Source organism: Sus scrofa, chromosome 9 (assembly GCF_000003025.6).
Source record: "Sus scrofa isolate TJ Tabasco breed Duroc chromosome 9, Sscrofa11.1, whole genome shotgun sequence".
NCBI lineage: Eukaryota > Metazoa > Chordata > Mammalia > Artiodactyla > Suidae > Sus > Sus scrofa.
The window spans coordinates 93,286,299-93,308,622 of NC_010451.4; the positions used below are offsets into that span (position 1 = coordinate 93,286,299).

At 38.7% G+C, this 22,324-nt stretch overlaps 1 protein-coding gene across 1 annotated transcript in view; it reads right to left on the reverse strand.

Moving 5' to 3' along the window:
* CROT (carnitine O-octanoyltransferase) overlaps positions 1-21,852 on the reverse strand; it is a 44,545-nt gene extending 22,693 nt beyond the window's left edge. Inside the window, exons 1-8 of the mRNA NM_001243217.1 lie at positions 21,444-21,852; positions 21,110-21,199; positions 18,180-18,315; positions 14,666-14,790; positions 12,842-13,023; positions 12,544-12,668; positions 9,454-9,562; positions 688-781 (exon numbers count right to left, since the gene is read on the reverse strand). Coding sequence (NP_001230146.1) covers positions 688-781; positions 9,454-9,562; positions 12,544-12,668; positions 12,842-13,023; positions 14,666-14,790; positions 18,180-18,294 — 750 coding nt within the window. The 5' untranslated portion in view covers positions 18,295-18,315; positions 21,110-21,199; positions 21,444-21,852. The remainder of the gene's footprint in view (positions 1-687; positions 782-9,453; positions 9,563-12,543; positions 12,669-12,841; positions 13,024-14,665; positions 14,791-18,179; positions 18,316-21,109; positions 21,200-21,443) is intronic.

Consider the following 22,324-nt stretch of genomic DNA (forward strand, 5'->3'; position numbering starts at 1 on the left):
TAAAGGGCAAGGAGATAATTAAAATGTTACAAGTTAAATACAAAATATCCAAAAAAATCTTAAAAGCTTCTCAAAAGGTTAGGGGAAAGGTTCATCAAGAAAAGTGTAAATGCAACACAACATTGTAAATCAACTATACTTCACCAAAACTTAAAGAATGCGAAAAAGAGTAGATTCAAGGACCTCTCTGTTCAGTCCTGAATAGGTTTTTCCTTCCATTGCATGGCTTGTAATGTAAAAAGTACACAGTTATGCCACCCCCCTAGATTTTCTCTAATTCTTTAATATTGTGCAATATTAAACACATTGCACATTTAAAGCTATTTTTTATCTTTGTTTCAAAAATGTGAACAAAGGGGCAGCATATACTGGATCTTAAAATTTGAAATTTAAATGTAAATAAAATAAAAATCATAGCATAATCCCCCCAAAGAGTATAAATTATAGTTAATAATATCATTATCATCATACATCATTCATTTTCAAATATCACTTGAAAGTTGCTAGAGAACAGGTCTTAAAAGTTATCACAAGAAAAAAGTTTCTAAATTTCTATACAGTGATTGACATTAAAGAGACTTACAGTGGTGATTATTTTTCAATGTATACAAATATCAAATCATTACATCGTATACTTGAATATACTGATTCTCAAATATACCGCAAAAGAAAAGTATAAATTATAACCTTAGCCCATCGAGTTCGCTCCTCGCTAGTTAGCGCTGCTATTCCTGGTCCATCGGGTTCACTGTGGCACTTCTTTTGGACAAATGTCAACTGCCTTTTGGAAAATTAAAAAAAGAGGATTCAAAAAAAATGCAGGCAGGTTGGAGTTCCCATCGTGGTGCAGTGGTTAACCAATCCGACTAGGAACCATGAGGTTGCAGGTTTGATCCCTGGCCTTGCTCAATGGGTTGGGGATCCAGCGTTGCCGTTAGCTGTGGTGTAGGTCGCAGCCGAGGCTCAGATCCCGCATTGCTGTGGCTCTGGCGAAGGCCGGCAGCTACAGCTCTGATTAGACTCCTAGCTTGGGAACCTCCATATGCCACGAGAGCGGCCAAAGAAATGGCAAAAAGACAAAAAAACAACCAACCAAACAAAAAATGCAGGCAGGATCACTAGCTACATGGCCTTTAATAGCTCATCAAGTTTATCAGTATTTAAATATGTTTTGATAATTATCCAAAGAAAGGGATAAGGTCTCAACAGCAAGGGATTTATTTCCTAGATCTACAATTTTTTTTTTCAGCCGCACCTGCGGCATATGAAAATTCCTGGGCTAGGGGTCAAATTGGAGCTGCTCCTGAGGCTTACACCACAGCCACAACACTGGATCAGAGTTGTGTCTAGAACCTACACTGCAGCTTGCAGGAATACCAGACCTTTAACCCACTGAGTGAAGGCAGGGCTGTAACTCCTAACCTCTGAGAGACAATGTGGTGTCCTTAAACGCACTGAGCCACAAGAGGAACTCCTACACCACATCTTTTATTTATTTACTTTTTTATTATTGTTTTTTTTTTTTTCTTTTTTTTTTTTGCTATTTCTTTGGGCCGCTCCCGCGGCATATGGAGATTCCCAGGCTAGGGGTTGAATCGGAGCTGTAGCCGCCAGCCTACGCCAGAGCCACAGCAATGCAGGATCCGAGCCGCGTCTGCGACCTACACCACAGCTCACGGCAACGCCGGATCGTTAACCCACTGAGCAAGGGCAGGGACCGAACCCACAACCTCATGGTTCCTAGTCGGATTCGTTAACCACTGCGCCACGAAGGGAACTCCTTTATTATTGTTTTTAATGGCCACACCTGTGGCCTATAGAGGTTCCCAGGTTAGGGGTTGAATCTGAGCTGCAGCTGCCGGCCTACACCACAGCCACAGCGATGCCAGATTCGCACCATGTCTGTGACCTACACCAAAGCTCATGGCAATGCCAGATCCTGAACCCACTGAGCATGGCCAGAGATCAAACCTGCATCCTGGTGGATACTAGTTAGTTTCTTCAACCCTCTGAGTCACAATGAACTTCTACATCTTTTTTTTTTTAAGTAATTTTGTGGCTTATTAACATTAAAAGTATATTTGATAATACCTGAAGTAAATAAATTTGGTGTTTGGCTAATGTAATTTATACTTTCAAAATTTAATACATGTTCAGGGTCTAAGTAAATACCCTGTATAATGGAGAACTTAAAAAATATTCTGGTAAATCTCACAAATATCATGCACATTTTAATCTAACTGAAAACTTTTTGCATGTATATGTAACAAAATATTTTATACCCAATTAATATTTGGGTTTAATCCAAAAATAGAAGTATTATGAAGTCAGTTTTAAATTTCACATGTGCCACTGTTATTTCTAATCATTATATTCTAAAGACTATTAGCTAAGGATAATCTATTCCCCCCCAAACACAGCATTCTACACTCCCAGTCTGATGAGTTTCAAGTATCTTTAAACATATGGCAGGTAAATAACAGGGTTCCTCCATAAAGAAATTTTCTTCAGTCAAAAATCCACCATTTAGTTTCAGCCCTACATCCTCATGGCATATGCTAAAAAATTACTTCAATTTAAACTCTTCCAAGGGTTTCTTAGAAAGTGCACTAACAACAGCTTAATAAATGGTCAAAAGGCACCCCTAGTAGCCATCCCTTATTTGTGACGTTCAAAACTGGAAAAAAAAAAATTACTGATTTGCATAATTTCCTTTATTCCTTAGTTATTTCTGTAACACTGGTGAAGAAATAAACTATTTGTTGCAAAATGCCCCCCTCTTTGATGAGGGCTTATAAACCAAACCATCTGGATCAACAGTCGGAGCAACTTGCCTTACCTCTTCCTGCTAACTTGTCTCTCCAACTCTGATTTTGCTTCAATTGCAAATAAAGATTTTAGAGTTAGTGGTTCCGTGGTAAGCACAGTAAGCAGCAAAAATTCTGAATGCTTAAGGAATAAAATCTTCCTCACTGTTTTTCTCCCTATGGTATAAGGTGCCGCCTTTCCAACTTCAAAGCACCAGTTCTGACTATTAAACTTCTTCCTGCTCCCTGATATGGCCATTTAATATTCAGCAGGAAATGACCATCTCATTAAAAAAAATGGTCACCAACAGAGCAATTACTAGGGAAAATGTATTCAACCTGAAATGACATTTTAAGTTTGATAAGAAAAGATCAGATAACAACTGCCAACTCTTCACCATTAAGAAGTCCATACTACTTAAAGTGATCAACAGCCAGTGTAATCCCTATCAAAATCCTAAGGCATTTTTTTACAGAAATAGGGAAAAAAATTCTAAAGTTCATACGGAACCACAAAAAACTCCACATAGTCAAAACAGTTTTAAGCAAGAAGAACAAAGCTGGAGGCATCATACTTCCTGGTTTCAAAATGTATTACAGAGCTACACTTATCAAAACAGCATGGCACCAAACAGACATACAGATCAATGGAACAGAATAGAGAGCCTAGAAATAAATCCACTTATACACAGTCAGCTGAAGTGCCAAGGGTACCAAAGAAGACAAGACTACACAATGGTAAAAGGACAGCCCCTTAAATAAAGTGTTGGGAAAATCAAATTCCTACATACAAAAGAATGGACCTGGATCCCTACCTTACACCACATACAAAAATCTTAATATAAAATGTGAAACAATAAAATTCCTAGGAAAAAACATGGGGGAAAAGCTTCTTGACACTGGCCTTAGCAAGCATGTCTTAGATATGACACCAAAAAGCATAGGACAAAAGTAAAAACAAACAAGTGGGATTACATCAAGCTGAAGGCTTCAGCACAGTAAAGGAAACAATAGAATGAAAAGACAACCTACAGAATGTGAGAAAATATTTGCAAATCATATATGTGATTATAGGTTAATATTAAAAATATTTAAGGAACCCCTTTAATTTAACACCAAAAAACTCCAAACAATCTGAGTGAAAAATGGACAAAGGAACTGAATATATATTTCTCCAAGGAAGATATACAAACAACTATAGGCACATGAAAATGTGTTAAACATTGTCATTATGGACAAGAATCCATTAACCAGAATGAGATCCCACTTCATATCTTCTAGGATTGCTACAATCAAAAAAGGAGATAATAAGTGTTTTTGAGAATGTAGATAAATTGGATCCCTCAAATATTGCTGATGTGAATGTAAAAGGGTGCAGTCATACTGGAAAACAGTATGGCAGTTCCTCAAACGGTTTAATACGGAGTTATGATCTAGCAATTTAACTCGTAGGTATATACCCAAGAAAAATGAAAACGTATGTCCACACAAAAACTATCTACACAAGTGTTCAAGGCAGCATTATATTCCCAGCAGCCAAAAAGTAGAAACAACACAATCCATCAAAAGATGAATGATTAAATAAAATGTGTTTTAGCCATAAATTAAGTATTATTCAAACAAAAATGGAAAGATATACTGACATATGCTACAACATGGTAAACATAACACTAACTAAAAGAACCTGGACACAAAAGGCCATATAAGATTCCACTTATATACAATGTCCAGAAGAGGCAAACACATAGAGATAGAAAGTCAAGTGAAAGAGAGAGAAAGGTTGCCTAGGGTTGGTGGGGTGGGAATGTTTGGGAGATATGAGAAGTGTCTGTTACTGGATGGGGTATGAGTTCGGGAGCAATGGGGAGTTACTGCTTATGAGTTCAGGGTTACTTGTAGGAGTGATAAAAATGTTCTAAAATTGATTGGGAAGATGAATGCACAATTCTGAATATTCCAAAAAATGATAAAATGCTGTCACTTTAAATGGGTGAAAGGTATGGTGTGTGAATTGTCTTAAAGTGATTATTAAAACCCAGAAAAAAATTGAAATGGTTCTTCTGTTGCCTCCTGTTAAAATATTACCTGCCTACTCAATCATATTGAATGTCTTTCTTTCTAAATCCAGATACCAATTCATACTAATTTTAACTCCAAAACACTTTCTGCATTTATCCTATGTTTAAAAAAAATTTTTTTAAATTGAAGTACAGTTGATTTACAATGTTGTGTTAGTTTCTGGTGCACAGCTAAGTGATTCAGTCATATATATATATGTGTGTGTATATATATACATATAAAGTGTATATATATGTGTGTGTATATAAACACATATATACTTTTTCAGATCCTTTTCCATTATACATTATTATAAGATACTGAATATAGCTCCCTGGGCTATACAGTAGGACCCTGTTGTTTATCCATTTTATGTATAGTGTCCCATCTTTTGAGGTTCCAACTTCTTCCTTCCTTCCTAGATGGCTGCTTAATACATTTCTCTTGAGGCTCCAACTCACTTAGATTCAGAATCTGACCAATCTATCTTATACTTCTGATATGCATCTTGTTTCCAAATAAAATTTCCTACATTCAGCAAAGGAAATAAAAAAAAAAAAAAAAAAAAGACCTGGCAAGTAATCTCTTGAGCTCCATCTGCATATGAAAACAGAAATCAATAATTTCAATACAATTTAAATAATCAATAGAGAAAAACACAAGGCTACAAAGAGATTAAAGGAGGCTAACTCCTTGGGTATGAAGAGAGGAAAGGGAATGGGAAATTAAGAGAAAGGGCATCAAGTAGGAAGTATGACCTTGTGGAGACATGCAACCAGAAATATAAGGCATGAAGAATTCTTACATAAAAGGTGGAAAAGGCACAAGGCATTCCAAATAGTGAGCACATGCTAAGACCACAGATACCCTAACATGACAGAGCTGCAAGCAGAGAAAAGGGTAAGAGGATAGGATGCACAAGGACAAGGCTTAAGAGATGAATGGAGGTCAAATCCAGCTCACTGTTTAGGAACTGGGGCTGCATTCCAGTCGCTAAGGAATCATTTAAAAATTTTAAGCAGAGGTGAGATACAATCAAATTTGAATTTTAAAGCTACAGAACTGATGACTGTAGAGCATGTAGAGAGGCAAGAATACAACCTGTGAGGCTGAATCAACAGAGTTAAAACCTGAACAAATAGGACTTCCATTTATTTTTTAAGGGAAACCAGAAATCCATATTTTTATGTGAATTCTCTTCATTTCTAAATAGTGATTTAAGTTGTCTGTTAGTCAAGCAAAACAGGCCATAGGCTGAATTTAGCCCTCATATCACATGTATGCGATTTCTGGCAAAGTGGCTCTTGAGTAATCCAATTAATAAGCCTGATCTAATAATTATAAGTCAAATTTGGAACAAATTAAATAGCATAGTTGCAATGGACACGAACATTATTCAAGACACAAAAGCAAAATACCTGAAAGATGGATAACGCTGCCTACATCAAAATTAACAATATCTATTCAATTACCAAAAAATTTTGTTAACTGGAGGAAAATGTTTGCAATACATATAATTGATAAACGATTGGAGTCCAGACATGCAAGTAAGAATTTTAAAAAAACAGCCCAAAGAAAAAAAGGCAAAAGCAACTCAAAGAAAACACAGATCGCCTATAAACATATATAACAATGTCTAATTTCTCTAGTAATGAGGGATGCACCAATTCAAGCAACAACAAAAACCATTTTTCACAAGTCAGTTCACCACACTGTAAGTTTAACTACACTGTCTGCAATGATATGGAGAAGTGAGTATCCTCATAAAATACTGGCAGGGAACATAATGCTGCTTTGAATGACAACGGACTTCCTTTACAAATTCAAATGCAGGTATCCTATGATCCAGAAACTTCATTTCTAATAACATAGATACTTTCTCACAAATACATAAAGAGGCAAGCTTGAAAATGTTCATTGTTTGTTACAGCAACAAATGGAAACTACCTCAATGCATACTAACGGAGAAATGATCAAGCTACAGTATGTCCACTTGGTGGAATATTATACAACAGTTAAAGTGAGTAAGGTATATGTGTCTATTCCAATAAGAAAATATTACTATCTTATTGACTAAAAGAAGTGAACTGCAGAAAAATACCTAAAAGATCACTATTTCTTTAAATGTATAAAATTACGCTTTCTTCATGCCACAATCAAAAATCAATTCTACGGAGTTCCCATTGGGCTCAGTGGGTTAAGAGCCCAACTAGTATCCATGAGGATGTGGGTTCAATCCTCGCTTGGTGGAGTAAAGATCTGGCATTGCCACAAGCTGTGGTGTAAGTCACAGATACTGCTCGGATCCTGTGTTGCTGTGGCTGTGGCGTGGGCTGGCAGCTGCAGGTCAGATTTGACTCCTAGCCTGGGAACTTCCTTAAGCCACAGGTACAGGCCCTCCCCGCCCCCCCCAAAAAGAAACAACAAAAATCAATTCTAGGCAGACTGTTAATGTAAATGTGCAAAGGCAAAAAAAGAAAAGTCTAGAATGCAATATAAGCAAATAGCTTGCTCGAGTTCCCATTGTGGTGCAGCCAAAACTAATCCAACTAGTACCCATGAGGACTTGGGTTTGATCACCGGCCTCCCTCAGTGGGTAGGGGATCTGGAGTTTCTGTGAGCTATGGTGTAGGTTGCAGAAAAGGCTCAGACCCGGCAATGCTGTGGCTGTGCTGCAGGCCAGGACTTACAGCTCCGATTCGACCCCAGGCCTGGGAACCTCCATATGCCGCGAGTGTGGCCCTAAAAAGCAAAGAGAGGGAGAGAGGGAGAAAGAGAGAAAGAGAGAGAGAGAGAAAGAAAATATCTTCCTGACACTGGGTTAGGAAAAAAAATTTTTAACAAGATAGAGGAAGTATAATCTGTATGGTAAAAGATTGATAAATTGGACTAGGTTCAAATGAAAAACTTCTGTTGATCAAAAGACAATTTTAATAGAACAAAAGAGCACACATTAAACCAATGAAAAGCTCATATCCAGAATATTTAAGAAACTCCCACAACACTCTTACACAAGTGTTGAGTGTAAACACTGTGCTTTCCAAAGCACAACTACTTTGGGAAGCTGGCACCAACACAAGCTGAATGTATACATATGCCATGACTCCCTGAGTCCTCTCCTGCGTGTAATCAAATATGAATGTATGTGGGGCATCAAAGACTCGGACAACAATCTTCATAGCAGCTTTTTTGTACTGATAAAAGCTATAAGCAACCTAAGAGATCATGCTTGAGAAAGAGGGAAAAGCCCAGCAACGGGGAAGTAGTACAAGGGGGATTTCTGGAATAGTGGAAATGTTCTATGCCCTGACCTAGGTGGTGGCTGCATAAATATTTGGCGATATACTTCTATGTATGCATCTATACATGTTTGTAATACTCAATAAAAGTAATTTAAAACATATATCAATATATACAATTCAACATTTATAAGGCAATCTAGAAAATCTGTACTGTTTGTATATTAATATATGAAAGATTTCCTATTAATTTTTTTTTAAAAAGCAAGTCACTAGGTGTGATAAGGTACTATGTATTTATGTTTTTAAGAGTCCTTATTTTTTAGAGATCCATACTAAAATATTTATAGTGAAAGTATATTATGTCTGAGATTTTCTTTAAAATAACCCATGGAGGAGGTTGAGGGGAGGGGCAGAAGGAGGTCTAATTGAAACAAGATGATGAATTTCTAACTGCTGAAGCTAGGAGTTAATAACTGTTGAAGCTGGGGGATAAGTACATGGAGAAGCTTCATTATATAATTCCCTCTACATTGGAATATTTCTATAACACCAACTTAAATTTAAATATATAAAACAATATTCTATATATACATTATTTATATATACACACTATTTGTATATATATGAAATATACATATATCTTCATATATGTAAATTCACTGCAACAGATCTGAAAGGAGAGAATATACCAAACTAGCAGTAGGGATTAAATTGGGGGCAAGGAATGGGATAGGTAATAACTATAATGTTTACTTTTTCTCTAGGGATAATATATTCATACACATTTAGTAAAAATAAAAGAATTTAAATTAAAAATAAAATACAGATTTTTTTAATTAGCATATATAAAATTCTTATTTCTCATCTTACTATTCACCTTGTTTTTTTTTTTAGGGCCGCATCCAAGGCATATGGAGGTTCCCAGGCTAGGGGATGAATCAGAGCTACAGCCACTGGCCTACATCACAGCCACAACAATGCAGGATCCGAGCCATGTTTGCGACCTACACCACAGCTCACACCAACACCAGCTACTTAACCCACTGAGCAAGGCCAGGGATCGAACCTGCATCCTTATGGATGCTAGTCAGATTCGTTAGCCATGAGCCACGACGGGAACCCCGCACTGTCCATCCTTTACAAAGGAAATTTGGGGGGGAGGGTACACCCACAGCATGTGGAAGTTCCTGGACCAGGGATTGAACCCAGGCCACTGCAGTGACAACACCGGATTCGTAACCCATGGCACCATAAGAGAACTCCAGCAAAGCTAATTGTAAGCATTTATTTTTCAATGCAAGCAAAAGCTTAAGGCCTAATGAGACTCAATAAAGTAGTTTGAAAACCTGAGAATCTCTGGTGGGGTGACCAAACATCCTTTGTGCATTACATCGAAGATAAAAACTCGACCTCGACACAGCACAGCAACGTGAGTTGGACAATACCCTTCACTCTCTGGAAAAAGAAACAGAGAACATAAGACTCAAATTTCTCAGAGGTGAACAAGAGTAAAGCTGCATATTTATGTCCAAGAGAAAAAGAATCATTCCCCTGATATTTTATTTATCATATATTCATCAAATGTATCACATTAATAAAAACACGTTAATAAGTGACACAATTTTAGTTATGTTATAAATACATACACTTGAAACCGCTCCACGGGAAACATCCAGGAATCCATCAAAGTTTCAAATATTTGTACATATATTTGAATCACTTAAATTCCAAACTACTGAAGGACTTTCTAGTTTTATGTATGTACAGGATGGGAAGGGAAAGGGTAGCAAAGAAACCCTGCAGGAGAGCTATTTGAATTAAGTTTCTTTGGGGGATGATTTTATTTTGTTTTATTTTATTGGTCATTTTAGGGCCACATCTGCGGCAATATGGAGGTTCCCAGGCTAGGGGTTGAATCAGAGCTGTAGCCATCGGCCTACACCACAGCCATAGCAATGCAGGATCTGAGCCGTGTCTGCGACCTACACCACAGCTCGCAGCAATGCCGGATCCTCAACTCACTGAGCAAGTCCAGGGATCGAACCTGCCCCAGGCACAGCCCCCCACCTCCAAAAAAAAAGACAGAGAGAGAGAGAGATGGGAAAATTCAAAGAAATGGAAAGATATTCCATGTTCCTGGGTTGGAAGAATAAATATTGTAAAAACGGCTATACTACCCAAAGCATTTCGGAGGTCAATTAGGAACTATTTTCAATGGACCTGTTTTTGAATTCAGTCTGTATTAGTATGTCTGTACATAAGTCCTTTAAGTTACAGTGTAAGATGGGGATTGATTAATAATGTTCTTCTTGATACAGTGGTTAAGCTGTCATGGTTAGTATGTTCTTGAATTTATGGCCATGTGAAAAAAGGGCATACGGATGGAGCAGAGTAGGCAGAGTACGTGTAGAAGCAGGTCTCTCTTGCTGGCTGCTCCTGCTCTGACCACCAAACACTGTATTTGATTGTGATCAGTACTGTGCAGATAATCTTCATCTATATGTGTTCCAAAAGTAATCTTAGCTCTTCTGTGCTTGATAATGCTGACTCCTAAATCTATCTGCAGTCCTGAATTCTCCCCAGAATTCCAAACTTTGCATCCAACTGCCAATGTACATCTCCACTCAGATGTCCAAATGGTACCTTAAATTCAACACAGTCTTAAGGAAACTTTTCCTTCCAATTTTTCCCACCTCATTACCCAGTACATCTATCTAGCCCCTAGATACTCAAGAAGAGTAACCTGAAGTCATCTCTGATTCCTCTTTTTCTCTTACATCTCACAATCAATCTACAAATAACTCTGCTAACTCCAAATCTAAAAATATATCCGGAATCTAATAATTATTCACCACCTCCACGTTACCACCCTAGGACATGCCATTAGCATGGCTCACCACTACTAAAACAAGCTTCTACCTGAGCTCCCTGCTTCTACATGTCTCCCTCCTCAAAATCCATTCTTCACACAGCAGGTAGAATGATCTTTTTAAAACATGTATCTGTTCATAGCATTCTTTTTTTTCAAAACCCACTACTGGTATCTATTCACATTTTAAGTAAAAGCCAAAGACTTTAGTTGGCTTACAAAGTACTGTCTCATCTAGACTCGAGTTACCTTTCCAATCTGCCCCTTTCCTTCTCACCTACTCTGCTCCATCCATATGCCCTTCAAACATGCCACATGTATTCATGCCTGGGAGATTCCCCTGCAACACATGCACATACCACCACCACCAACCACAACAAAGTGAACTAAACAAAAACAAAAATTTAAAAAAAAAAGTGTCAAATCATCTTATTATTCAGATCCTCAGGTCTTCCAAGCTGACTGCCTAAACTAAAACAGCCACACAGTTACTTATGTGGTCTGAATTGTATTTGTCATAAACTTGCTGATATTTCTTCATGTTTTCTGATTACATCAGCTTTATCTCTATTTGCACCTTTTCACATGGCCATAAGTTCAAGAACATACTAACCATGACAGCTTAACCACTGTATCAAGAAGAACATTATTAATCAATCCCCATCTTACACTGTAACTTAAAGGACTTATGTACAGACATACTAATACAGACTGAATTCAAAAACAGGTCCATTGAAAATAGTTCCTAATTGACATCCGAAATGTCTGTCTTTGCTACTGCTTTTTTCCTATCAATTTTCTCCTGTTCATCTTTTCAATTAATATTTGAACATTAAACTTTATGCCATAAATAACCTGGTCCCTTAATTCTTTCTTTTAATTCTGGCTCTTGCAACATCAAGGTAAATGTGCCTGGGCTTAAGGACATTAAATACCTAATGAGTTTTCACAAAGAGAAGTTGAGTTTTACTTGAAAGTAAATCATACCTCTCATACTATAAGCAAAACTGGCAAATGAAATTTTATTTTTATATAAAAATTTATATAAGAAAAATATCCATTTATAATGACATTCTGCAGAAATACTCAATTATTAAAATTCTAAGAAAAAAAATTCTTGAACTAGAAGCCAGAATTTTCTATTTGAAGATATGCTAGGACACCAAGCAGAAAGTGCCATCAAAGTGACTATGAACACAGGAGTTCCTGTTGCAGCTCAGAAGTAATGAACATGACTAGTATCTATGAGAATGAGGGTTTGATCCCTGGCCTTGCTCAGTGGGTAAAGTATCTTGCGTTGCTGTGAGGTGAGGTATAGGTTGCTGATATGGCTCAGATCCTGTATGGCTGTGGCTGTGGCTGTGGTCAGCAGCTGCAGTTCCAGTTCAACCCCTAGCCTGGGAACTTCCATATGCTGTGGTATGGGTCCCAGCCGCAGCTCAGATTCCATCTCTGACCCAGGAACTTCCATGCACTATGGATATCACAGAAGAAACTGTGACAAATTGTAGCAAAACTACCCAAATCCCAATGCTTTTACCAAAAAAATTACATGCTTTCTACTTACCAGTCCTAAAATAATTCATAACTGAATCTCTAGTGATTCCTGGAACCTTGCAGGTGGCAAACAGCATCCGGAATTGATACATATCTAGAGGAGTATTTCCAACTTTTTGGACAGGTATTTTTTCTCTATTAAAACAAACCAAAAGAAAATTATATTGACCAAGAAATCATTATAGTACTTATAAACCAAACAGTCACAGCTATAGTATTCATCCCTAAATGCATAAATTAAGCTTCTTAACATTTGCCACCTGAGGCCTTACATAAATACATAACTAAATTCACCTAACTATCCTTACTTTCTTAATAGCTGCCAGTAGTTCAAGACATGCCAAAGACATATACTTCCTCTTTCCAGTTGAGTGCCTTCCTTTGGAGGCCAGTAGTTTTCAATATGGGGCGCAGGACCCGCAAAGTTGACATTCAGTTGTGACGGTGTACGAACATCCAGGTAGGCAACATTCAGCCACCACTCTTCCAACTGTAAGAAATTAAGAACATCAGCCTGATATTATTGATAATACTTACATGTGTAACTGCTGGGGGGACACTCTATTCATTTTCTTTTTCTTTTATTACAATGCTATTGTGATCATTTCTTTCTTTTGGAATTACAGGATCTTAAATAAGTACTATACAGTGTTAAAAACATGACACAAGAAAGCACTGAAACAGATACCTTCAGATAGATCATAATGAAATCACAAACACACAACAAAGCACTCTAGGTATGTTTTCCCAGAATACCTGGGGTACAAGAGATATTCCACGAATCCTCAATTACAACAATTACGAAGGCATTATCATGTTTCTTATTCAAGCAAAAACTGAAATACTAAATTAGAAATATACAATATTTTCAGTAGGCTTAAAACTAATTTAGATTTTTCAGAATTCCCATTGCAGCTTAGCAGGTTAAGAACCCGACTAGTATCCATGAGGATTCAGGTTTGCTCCCTGGCTTTGCTCAGCAGGTTAAGGATCTGGTGTTGCAACGAGCAGCAGCATAGGTCGCAGACATGGCTTGGATCTCTCATTGCTGTGGCTGTGGTGTAGGATGGCAGCTGCAGCTCCGATTCAACCCCTAGCTTGGAAACTTCCATATACCACAGGTGCGGCCCTTTAAAAAAACAAACAGACAAACAAAAAAACTAATTTAGATTTCTCACAGACACTGCTTTCTATGCGACCCTCTTTCACAACAGAATTTTACATTTAAATAAGTAGATCTCATCAAATTGCCCAGAGCACTTTTTGAAGAATGTGATGTCATAAACTATTATGAGTCATTTGGAAAAAGATCTAACTGAAAAGGATATAAGCAGAACAAACAACTTCTTTACCTTTGCCCTAATTTAATTAAGTCAATCAAGGCTCTAGATTGAGGAACAAAAATAAAGTATAAAATTTTCTAATTCCATCATAGGTATAAAAGGCTAATGAAAAAAGATCAGCCTGCTTTTCATTTCTAAAACTAAATGATAGTTATAATCATTATTTCTAGACTGAGGCAATATCTTAAATTATGAAATCTCATCCCCTGGTTGATACTACAGAAGCGGAGTAGTTAAAATGAAAAAGTCAAAGGAGATTGCTGTGATAATTATTGAGGATCTCAATAATTTTCCACAAGCAATCTTCTTCATCTAACTGAAACACAGAATACTCAGCCACTCTTCATTCCAATTTTGTAATGGCCCTTTTCTTCCATGCACTGTTTAAATATTTCTACGCCACCAATGTGATGTCCTATTTTAGTGTTTTGAGGTTTTTTAGGATACGATTATTTGGACAAAATGTTTTTCTCAAGCATGGCCTACAAATCACTAGGATCAGAACTACAAAGAACAGTTTTTAAAATAAGGATTTCTGGGCCCCCATTCCACAGGTACTGAATCAGAATCACTGGTCCTAGGAACTCTGAATTTTAACAAGTTCCCCATATAATAAGAGAGGAGCCCACAGACAACACTCAAAACTCCCCGGAATTAAGCAATTCATTCATTCTTTTGAATGATGAAAATGGCAACAATAAGAGTAAGGATTTTAAAATGAAAGCTGAGTACACTTTTATTTTCCATTAAGTATCAATATTCTAATTATAAATAAAATAACATAAATACCCAATTTCGTTTCCCTTTTGCCCTTTCGAGTAATTTCTTCTGCAATTTTTCTCCAATACCATTTTGAAATTTTTGGACAATTGCTTCAGTTTTCTTATACTCTTCTTCATTGGCAAATGGCTTTACTATAAAGAAAAAATATGCATTATTTAGATGTCAAGTACCACAAACTCAATTATTTTTACTTAAATCTTGAGACTCAGTTATATAAAGCAATTACATTTACTGGACCACAGACCAACAAATTATAATAGAGCTTACAACATGAAAAAGGCTGAAAAGCAATAATGCAAAATAGTTAAAAAATGAAACAGTGGATACTAACCATTTGCTAACCATTTCCCAAAAAATTATTTTAAAATCATTCTAGGTGATGACAGTTGAAATGACAGACATGACTATTATTTAGCCCAAAAGGAGAGTAAATCCTGTTTAGCCATGACTAGGAAAAGTTAAAGCTTCTTTCCATTAATGTTCAGAGTTTTAAACATTATGAATGTAAATGCAGTATATATGTAAATTTAAGTGTAAAGCCTTCTCGAGGCAGTTTAGGGTCCCCTGTGATCAATAATGGTTTCCTTCACTCACACACACACACACACACACACACACACACACACACACACAAAAGGATCAGGGTTTCTAATCCATAAAAACCAAGTATTCTGAAAATTAAACTATGGAGATGAAAGTTAAGTCAGAAATCAAGGCACATTAATATCTTCCTTTTGTTTTATTTTGATTCTAAGTCTTATCTTAAAGTTAATTTAAATAGCTGTATTCAGAGAGCACAAGTGAGGTGAATAATCTGAATTTTTTTTTAAAAAGAAACAACAATTCCCAGATGAAAGAAAAAAAATTTTTTTTTTAATCAGAGGGCTGCCAGTTAAACAAAGTGAACTAAATACATAAATTTATTTTTACTTCTAGAAATTTGCTAAAATAAGAGCATAACTAAAAAGGCATAACTTCATAAGGACAAAGAAAATGAAAGAAGAGAGGACAAGAGACAAGTGAAGCTTTTTTACAAATAAGAAAACACATGGGAAAAAGGTGACTGACCACAGAATGGACAAAGTTAGTATCCAGAGCCTGGAGAGTGGACGACAGCGAGAGATGGGGTGGGGTTAGGTGCAAACTAACACACAACCCCAGGAAGGTTCTCCAATTCAAGACACATGGACTTTCAAAGGCAGGGGACAAAGTGACAACTGAATCAACATCTGCAGAAGCAGCAACAACCACCCCATCCACACTCAACCCTAGAGATCTCCTTCATGCTTGAAAGCAGGCAACTACTCCCAAGGGCAGTAGAAATCTGAAGGTTTACCCTCAGGAGAAGTTGTACCCAACAAGCAGAATACATGGATTCTAGCCCTCATTTTAAAAACGGGGATTACAATCAAAGTGTACACCCCAACAATGAGCCATCCCATCCTCTTCCCCTACACAGCCTCCAAAACACTAGCATTCAGGCTTATGCCTTCTTGACAAAAGATTTTCTTTGGGGAAACCATCAGTCCAAGAGAAAGGAGTACTGGTATCTGGATATGTCCTAATGGAACTGCTAGATCTCTGTCCCATTACCTACAAGGCTCATTGTAAGGCCCACCACTCACCAAGCCCTAGCCATGCGCATAGGGCTCCTAGTAAGCTTTTTAGGGTCAGACTCTTAAATATGAATGATGAAAGATTGCCCGATATTTGAGAAAAGACTCTCACATGAAAGTCACAGAGAAGAAAAAATGAAAAAAAGGATTGATGATACCTAACAGTAAATAAACCAAAAAGGAACAGGCGCCAATAATGAAAGGAAACAATTTATTTTTTAATTAAAAGCTTCACCCAGAAAGATCTAGATCCAAATAACAGGAGTTTCAGAAAGACAGGGTTAAGAAAGGAGGAGAAAACTATCACAGAAATGATATTTTTAAAATTTCCTAGAGCTGAAGAATGTGGCTTTTTAAACTAAAAGAACCCATTGAGTATTCAGAGAAATAAATGAAAAAAAACCCATGTACCACAGAACATCACTGAGATATTCAGAATAACAGGGATAAAGAAAAAGATTCCAAACACATGCAGGGAGTGCAACACAACAGGTCACATATAAAGGATCAAATAACAGAATGGCAGCAGACTTCTTAAGAGGAAAAAAACAGTGCCTTCAAAACTGAAGTCTTTTCCAAGCTAGAATTCTATACTCAGTCAATCTAGTATGAGTAGCATAAATACCTTTTGTGGTCTGGATATTCTCCTCCCAGACACCCATTCTCACGTAGCTATTGAAGACGCACTTCAGCAAAAGAAAGGAAGAGAAAGAGTAAGACAGAACCCAGGAACTGGAGAATCCAACACAGGAGAGAAGTGAGAAGAACACCAGGAAGATTGCCACAGAGAGCCCCAGGAAGATTGTCCAGCCAGTTCCAGAAAAGGAAGTGCTGAGTGGATCAAGTGGGTAGAGGGCCCTGGAGGGATGTCTCCAAGAAGAAATGACATTGAGGAACTATCTAATGTATTTAAGTGGATTCAGGGATTTTCGGTATATTTGGGAGTGAATTAGTTGTGGATGGAAAGCAAACTAAGCAAATGAAAACTGAGCAAAATTAAAAAAAAAATTGAAGCAAAAGGGTAATCAAAGAACTGTACACTGAATGGTTCTCTTGTGAATAACTGAATAACCATAAATCCTCAAAGGTTGGGTAAATTAATTCAGGTAAATCTTGTGAATTTAAATCAAGTGAACACTAAATGGTGATTTTTGTACAACTACACTGAGGAAATGAGACAAAGTGCAGAGACTGCGTAACTATCGGGAAGGGAAGGGTTAGGGGGTATAGGAGAGTGAAATCTACATCTTTTTAGGAACTAACATATAATATCTACAATTTAGAAAAAATCCAACAAATAGTAGTAGAAGAATGTTAGTTTATATCCAGAAGAAGCAGATAAAATATCTGAAAATGCTTGCCTAAAGGAGTGGGATTTACAGCAGGGGGAATGAGGCAGAGGACGGCTACTTCTTATTAGAAGCCTAACAGTACTACCTGGCTTTGAAACTATAGAAAAATGAACATGAGAAAGAAAGACAGAAATGTTTTGGCTGTTTTAAGGATACTTTTAATTATCATGAGCCTAGAGAAAAAGCAATTAGACCCTTACCAACTTCTAACAATTCTGCAGTTTTCTAAGTTGCTAAAAACATTAACAGATACAGGGAGTTCCCATCATGACTCAGTGGTTAACGAATCCGACTAAGAACCATGAGGTTGCGGGTTCGATCCCTGGCCTTGCTCAGTGGGTTGAGGATCTGGCGTTGCCGTGAGCTGTGGTGCAGGTTGCAGACACGGCTCAGATCCTGCGTTTCTGTGGCTCCGGCGTATGCTGGCAGCTACAGCTCTGATTGGACCCCTAGCCTGGGAACCTCCATATGCCACGGGAGTGGCCCTAGAAAAGGCAAAAAGACCAAAAAAAAAAAAAAAAATTAACAGATGCTAAAAGAGTACAACCATACCTGATTCAAGGTATTTTTTTAATGATTCCTCAAGCGAAGGAACAGGCAGTGATGGAAGAGAATCCTGGTACTGAAACGTCCGTTCTTCAGTTGATTTAGCCAATTGACTTTCCATGATGTGATCACAATAGTAAGACTAAAGAAAAAAGCACTCACAATTTAATCTCACAAACACCCTTTTAGATGCTAGTTCTAATTCACTATGTCAGTATTTAAGGACCAGAGCATATCCAGGACTTGGTCATAGTCCTTACGCACTGGTACACTTTTCAGAGCGAGAAAACCAATTTTAAAAACAAACAAATGGAGTTCCTGTTGTGGAGCAGAAGAAACGAATCCAACTGGTATCCATGGGGGTGCGGGTTCGATCACTGGCTTTGCTCAGTGGGTCGAGGATCCAGTGTTGCTGTGAGCTGTGGTCTGGGTGTTGGACATGACTTGGATCCAGTGTGGCTGTGGCACAGGCCAGCAGCTGCAGCTCTGATTCAACCCCTAGCCTGGGAACTTCCATGTGCCATGGGTGCAGCTCTAAAAAGTAAAATAATAAAATAAATAACATAAAACAACATAAAGTAAAAACCAAAAAAAAAAAGAATGTAGACTTGCTAAAGGTCAAGGAGTCATCAATGGGACTAGTATAATTACCACGTACTGAGCACCTACTATTTGCCAACTACTGCAGTAAGTGTTAAAGAAAATGAGTTGTCTCTGTAATCTTCATATTATCTCTGAAAGGTGGCATTCACTGCCATTTTATATAGGAAGTCAAAACTCAGAGACTTAGTAACTTGCCTAATGTCAAACCAACAACTGAAACCCAGATCAGTTTGCCCACAATTTTCCCCCTATACAAAGGCTACATGATAGTGGGTGAAGGGACCTACAGCAGGTCTAAACAGGCAGGTAGAAATCAGATGTGTAGAAAAGGATAATGGGATGAGAGAAGGACTTTGAAAAGCAAAGTAGGAAGAGGTGTCTAAGAGTCATCCAACAATAGAGGTACAAAATATTACAGAATACTTAAATCGTATGACAAGCTGCTGTAACCTAATCCTGCAGATGGTGTGAGGCCTACACAGAATGATCTCATGTATCCCCAACAGTCTTAAACATTTTCCACAAACGTATTCATTTTCATCAGAGAAATCAAAGTAACACAAAATGTGAATGACGTAAGAGTCCTCAAAGAAGCCTTCATAAACTGTATGTTAAAATAGCCATTAAGGAATCGAGGAACATTAATATCGAAGTTCCTGTCCTTTCAAATACTACATGTTAAAACTAAAAGCAAAAATATTCCACTCACAGAAAGTTACAGAATAAAACATTATCAAAAACAATAGTTTGGCAGAGACCGTTTTCAACCAATGTCAATTTTCCCCCTTTTTAACAGAATGCCGAGTTTCTGGTGGGTATAAGACACATAGCTTTATCTTTCTACCCTCCCTCTGAGGTCAGTATGGCTTAGTGACCTGTATGCTGCTTCCAGATCATACCTCTGTAAAGAACTACACGTGTTCTCCCTGTGCTTTCTCCTTCTCACCGCCTTGCAAGAAAAGTGCCAAGTGGAACACCACCTTGGACCATGTATGGCAGCCATGTATTGAGGGTGTCAGAATCTTCCTACTAGCTCTGGACTCCTTCCTCTTGTATGGGGGTGGAGGGAAACCAAACAAACCTTTTATTTATGCCTTTGCAGTTTGGGCTTTCTTTGTTAGGGGAGAAGAACTTGGCTGACACCACTAACATAAAGAGATAATCCAAAAATGAGGTGCAACAAAAATCTCATAATTCCTCAGCTTCTTCTACCTAATGACTCTGGCTGCACCACACTTTGACCATCTGTAAACATGGCTTCAGATCTAAAGGAAATGTAGATTCAGGCCTAAATACCAACTCTGTCACTTTCTAGCCATGTGCCTCCAGACAAATAACTAAATGCATGTGTAGAGAAGATACTCAAATCAGACAGAATTGTTATGATTTAATACCTGCAAAACCACATTATAAAAATAATCTGGTTGAGCTAACTATATCATACTAGGTGGAAATTCTTTGAATGGCTCCGCATGATTCTGCCCGTCTAATACCCAGAACCTGGGAATGTGAGATTATCACCTTTTTGACTGTGATGGTCTTATTGCACAACTGACCATAAACTAAGAATATCCAGGTGGGCCTAATCTGATTACTTGCGAGTTCAGGGGCAGAAAGCTTTCTCCAGGTGTGGCAGATGATGAGCCCGGGAGAATAAAATCATGAAAAGGATTGGAGGTAATGTTTGGCTTTGAAAACGCAGGTAGTCTTGTGGAACTGAGAGGCCCCAGCTGACAGCCAGTAAGAAAATGGGGACCTCATTCCTGTAACTGCATGGAAGTGAATTCTGCCAACAACTTAAATGACACTAGAGGTGGATTCTCCCCCAGAGCTGCCAGAAAACCCAGACCAACAAACTGATTTCAGCTTTGTGAGATCCTAAGCAGAGTACCCAGCTAAACCTATGCAGAATTCACAGCAATAGAGCTGCTAGTTAATAAATTTGTGTTTACCTGTTAGGTTTGTGATAAATTGTTACAGCAGCAATAGGAAACTAACATATGTAGAAAAGATAAGCTATTCTCCATATACATCCCTGCCAGTTACTAGATTCCAGAAAACTGAGGCTACCACCAATTCCATACTCACCAGTCTTAACTCACCATAAGTGACACAGTAAAAATACAAATTATCAGATTCTTTCATGGAGGATTATTTGTTCTGAATTCTCAATCACCAAGATGAAATAATACAATTCCAAAAAAGCTATAAATGCATTAAGAAAATGATGATGCTGGATTTAATTACAGTGGGCTTCCTGGGAGCAGTAAGATGCAGGCTGAAGTGGAAAAGAGAACCAGGAAAACAAGTAAAATAAATAGATTATCACATACCAGGACACCAAGATGAATTGTTTAGGATTGCCAGGAGCTTGTTGCAACAATTCTGTTTTGAGGTTACAGGGGTTTGAACTGGGCTGGTAACTGTGGGGAGGAAGAAAACAGCTTAACAATTGCAGGGGAAGGGGAATTAACAAAAACTGGTAAAAGAAGGTGGAAGACAACGTCGGGGCTGGGAGGCCCCAAGCCTCAAACTTTTGGGAATCACAGCAAACACACGCAAAAAGTCCGTCTGCCAGAGAGCTGTATAAAAATGACATGATTAACTAAGTTAACAACTAAGACAATGGCATTCCTTTCCATTAGACAGGATCCCGGAAAAAGGTACCTCCCAGTGCCCGGATATCTGGTGCCGGCGCCCAGTCGCAGGGCTACAAGTTCAAAGCTTGGCTCTAGAGACAGGAGTGGAAGGCGACGAGAACTCGGAGACTCCTCCCACCAACGAAAGGGCAGCTCCACACACTCAAGAAACCACCAAGTGAGAGAAATCCAACCAAGCACCACGACGGTCCAGCCTAGTGGCCCAAGTTCGAGGATTCCTCTCTGACTTGGGCAAGCGAGATGCCAGGTGGCAGGACACTCCCGCCGGGTTCTAACACCTCCGTTTCTCTACACTACGCTCCACGCTATCTAACTCTGTTCAAACTACTCCCCACCCCGAAGGGTCAGGGAAGGGAGGGTACGCTGACTCCGCGGGCTGGCTAGTCACTGCCCCGCGAGCTTCGCCTCCTCGTCTGCAGCCTATGGCTGCGCGGATCGGGTCCCTCACTCCTGCTCAGGAGCGAGAATTGGATGGAAAGTCGAGAGGGTCCCGCCCCACGGTCACCGGAGATCGGGGATTGGCTGGAAAGCCGTGTGGGTCCCGCCCTGTACTTGAAGCCAGGGGTGGAGGGGCGGGGAGTGGGAGTAGGGAGGGGGCGAGGGTGGGGGTGGAGCGAGACGGGCCTGCGCGCTGGTGGGACCGGGCCCCGCCTTCCCCGGGCATCTTCGCCGGGGCCTGGATTTTACGCTGCAAGCTTGGGAAAGGCTCGGCGGTGGAGACGGCCGAGACGTAGGGTCTTTACCCATCTAGGCTGCAGTGAACTGCTTGCTGTAGGAGGAGCACAGCGCCTTGTCCGGGACAAGCAGGCCGGCAGCGCTTTGCTCCCTCAGGTACCTAACCCTCTGGAATGGATGCAGGAACTGATGGCCTGTTTTCACCCAAGTTGT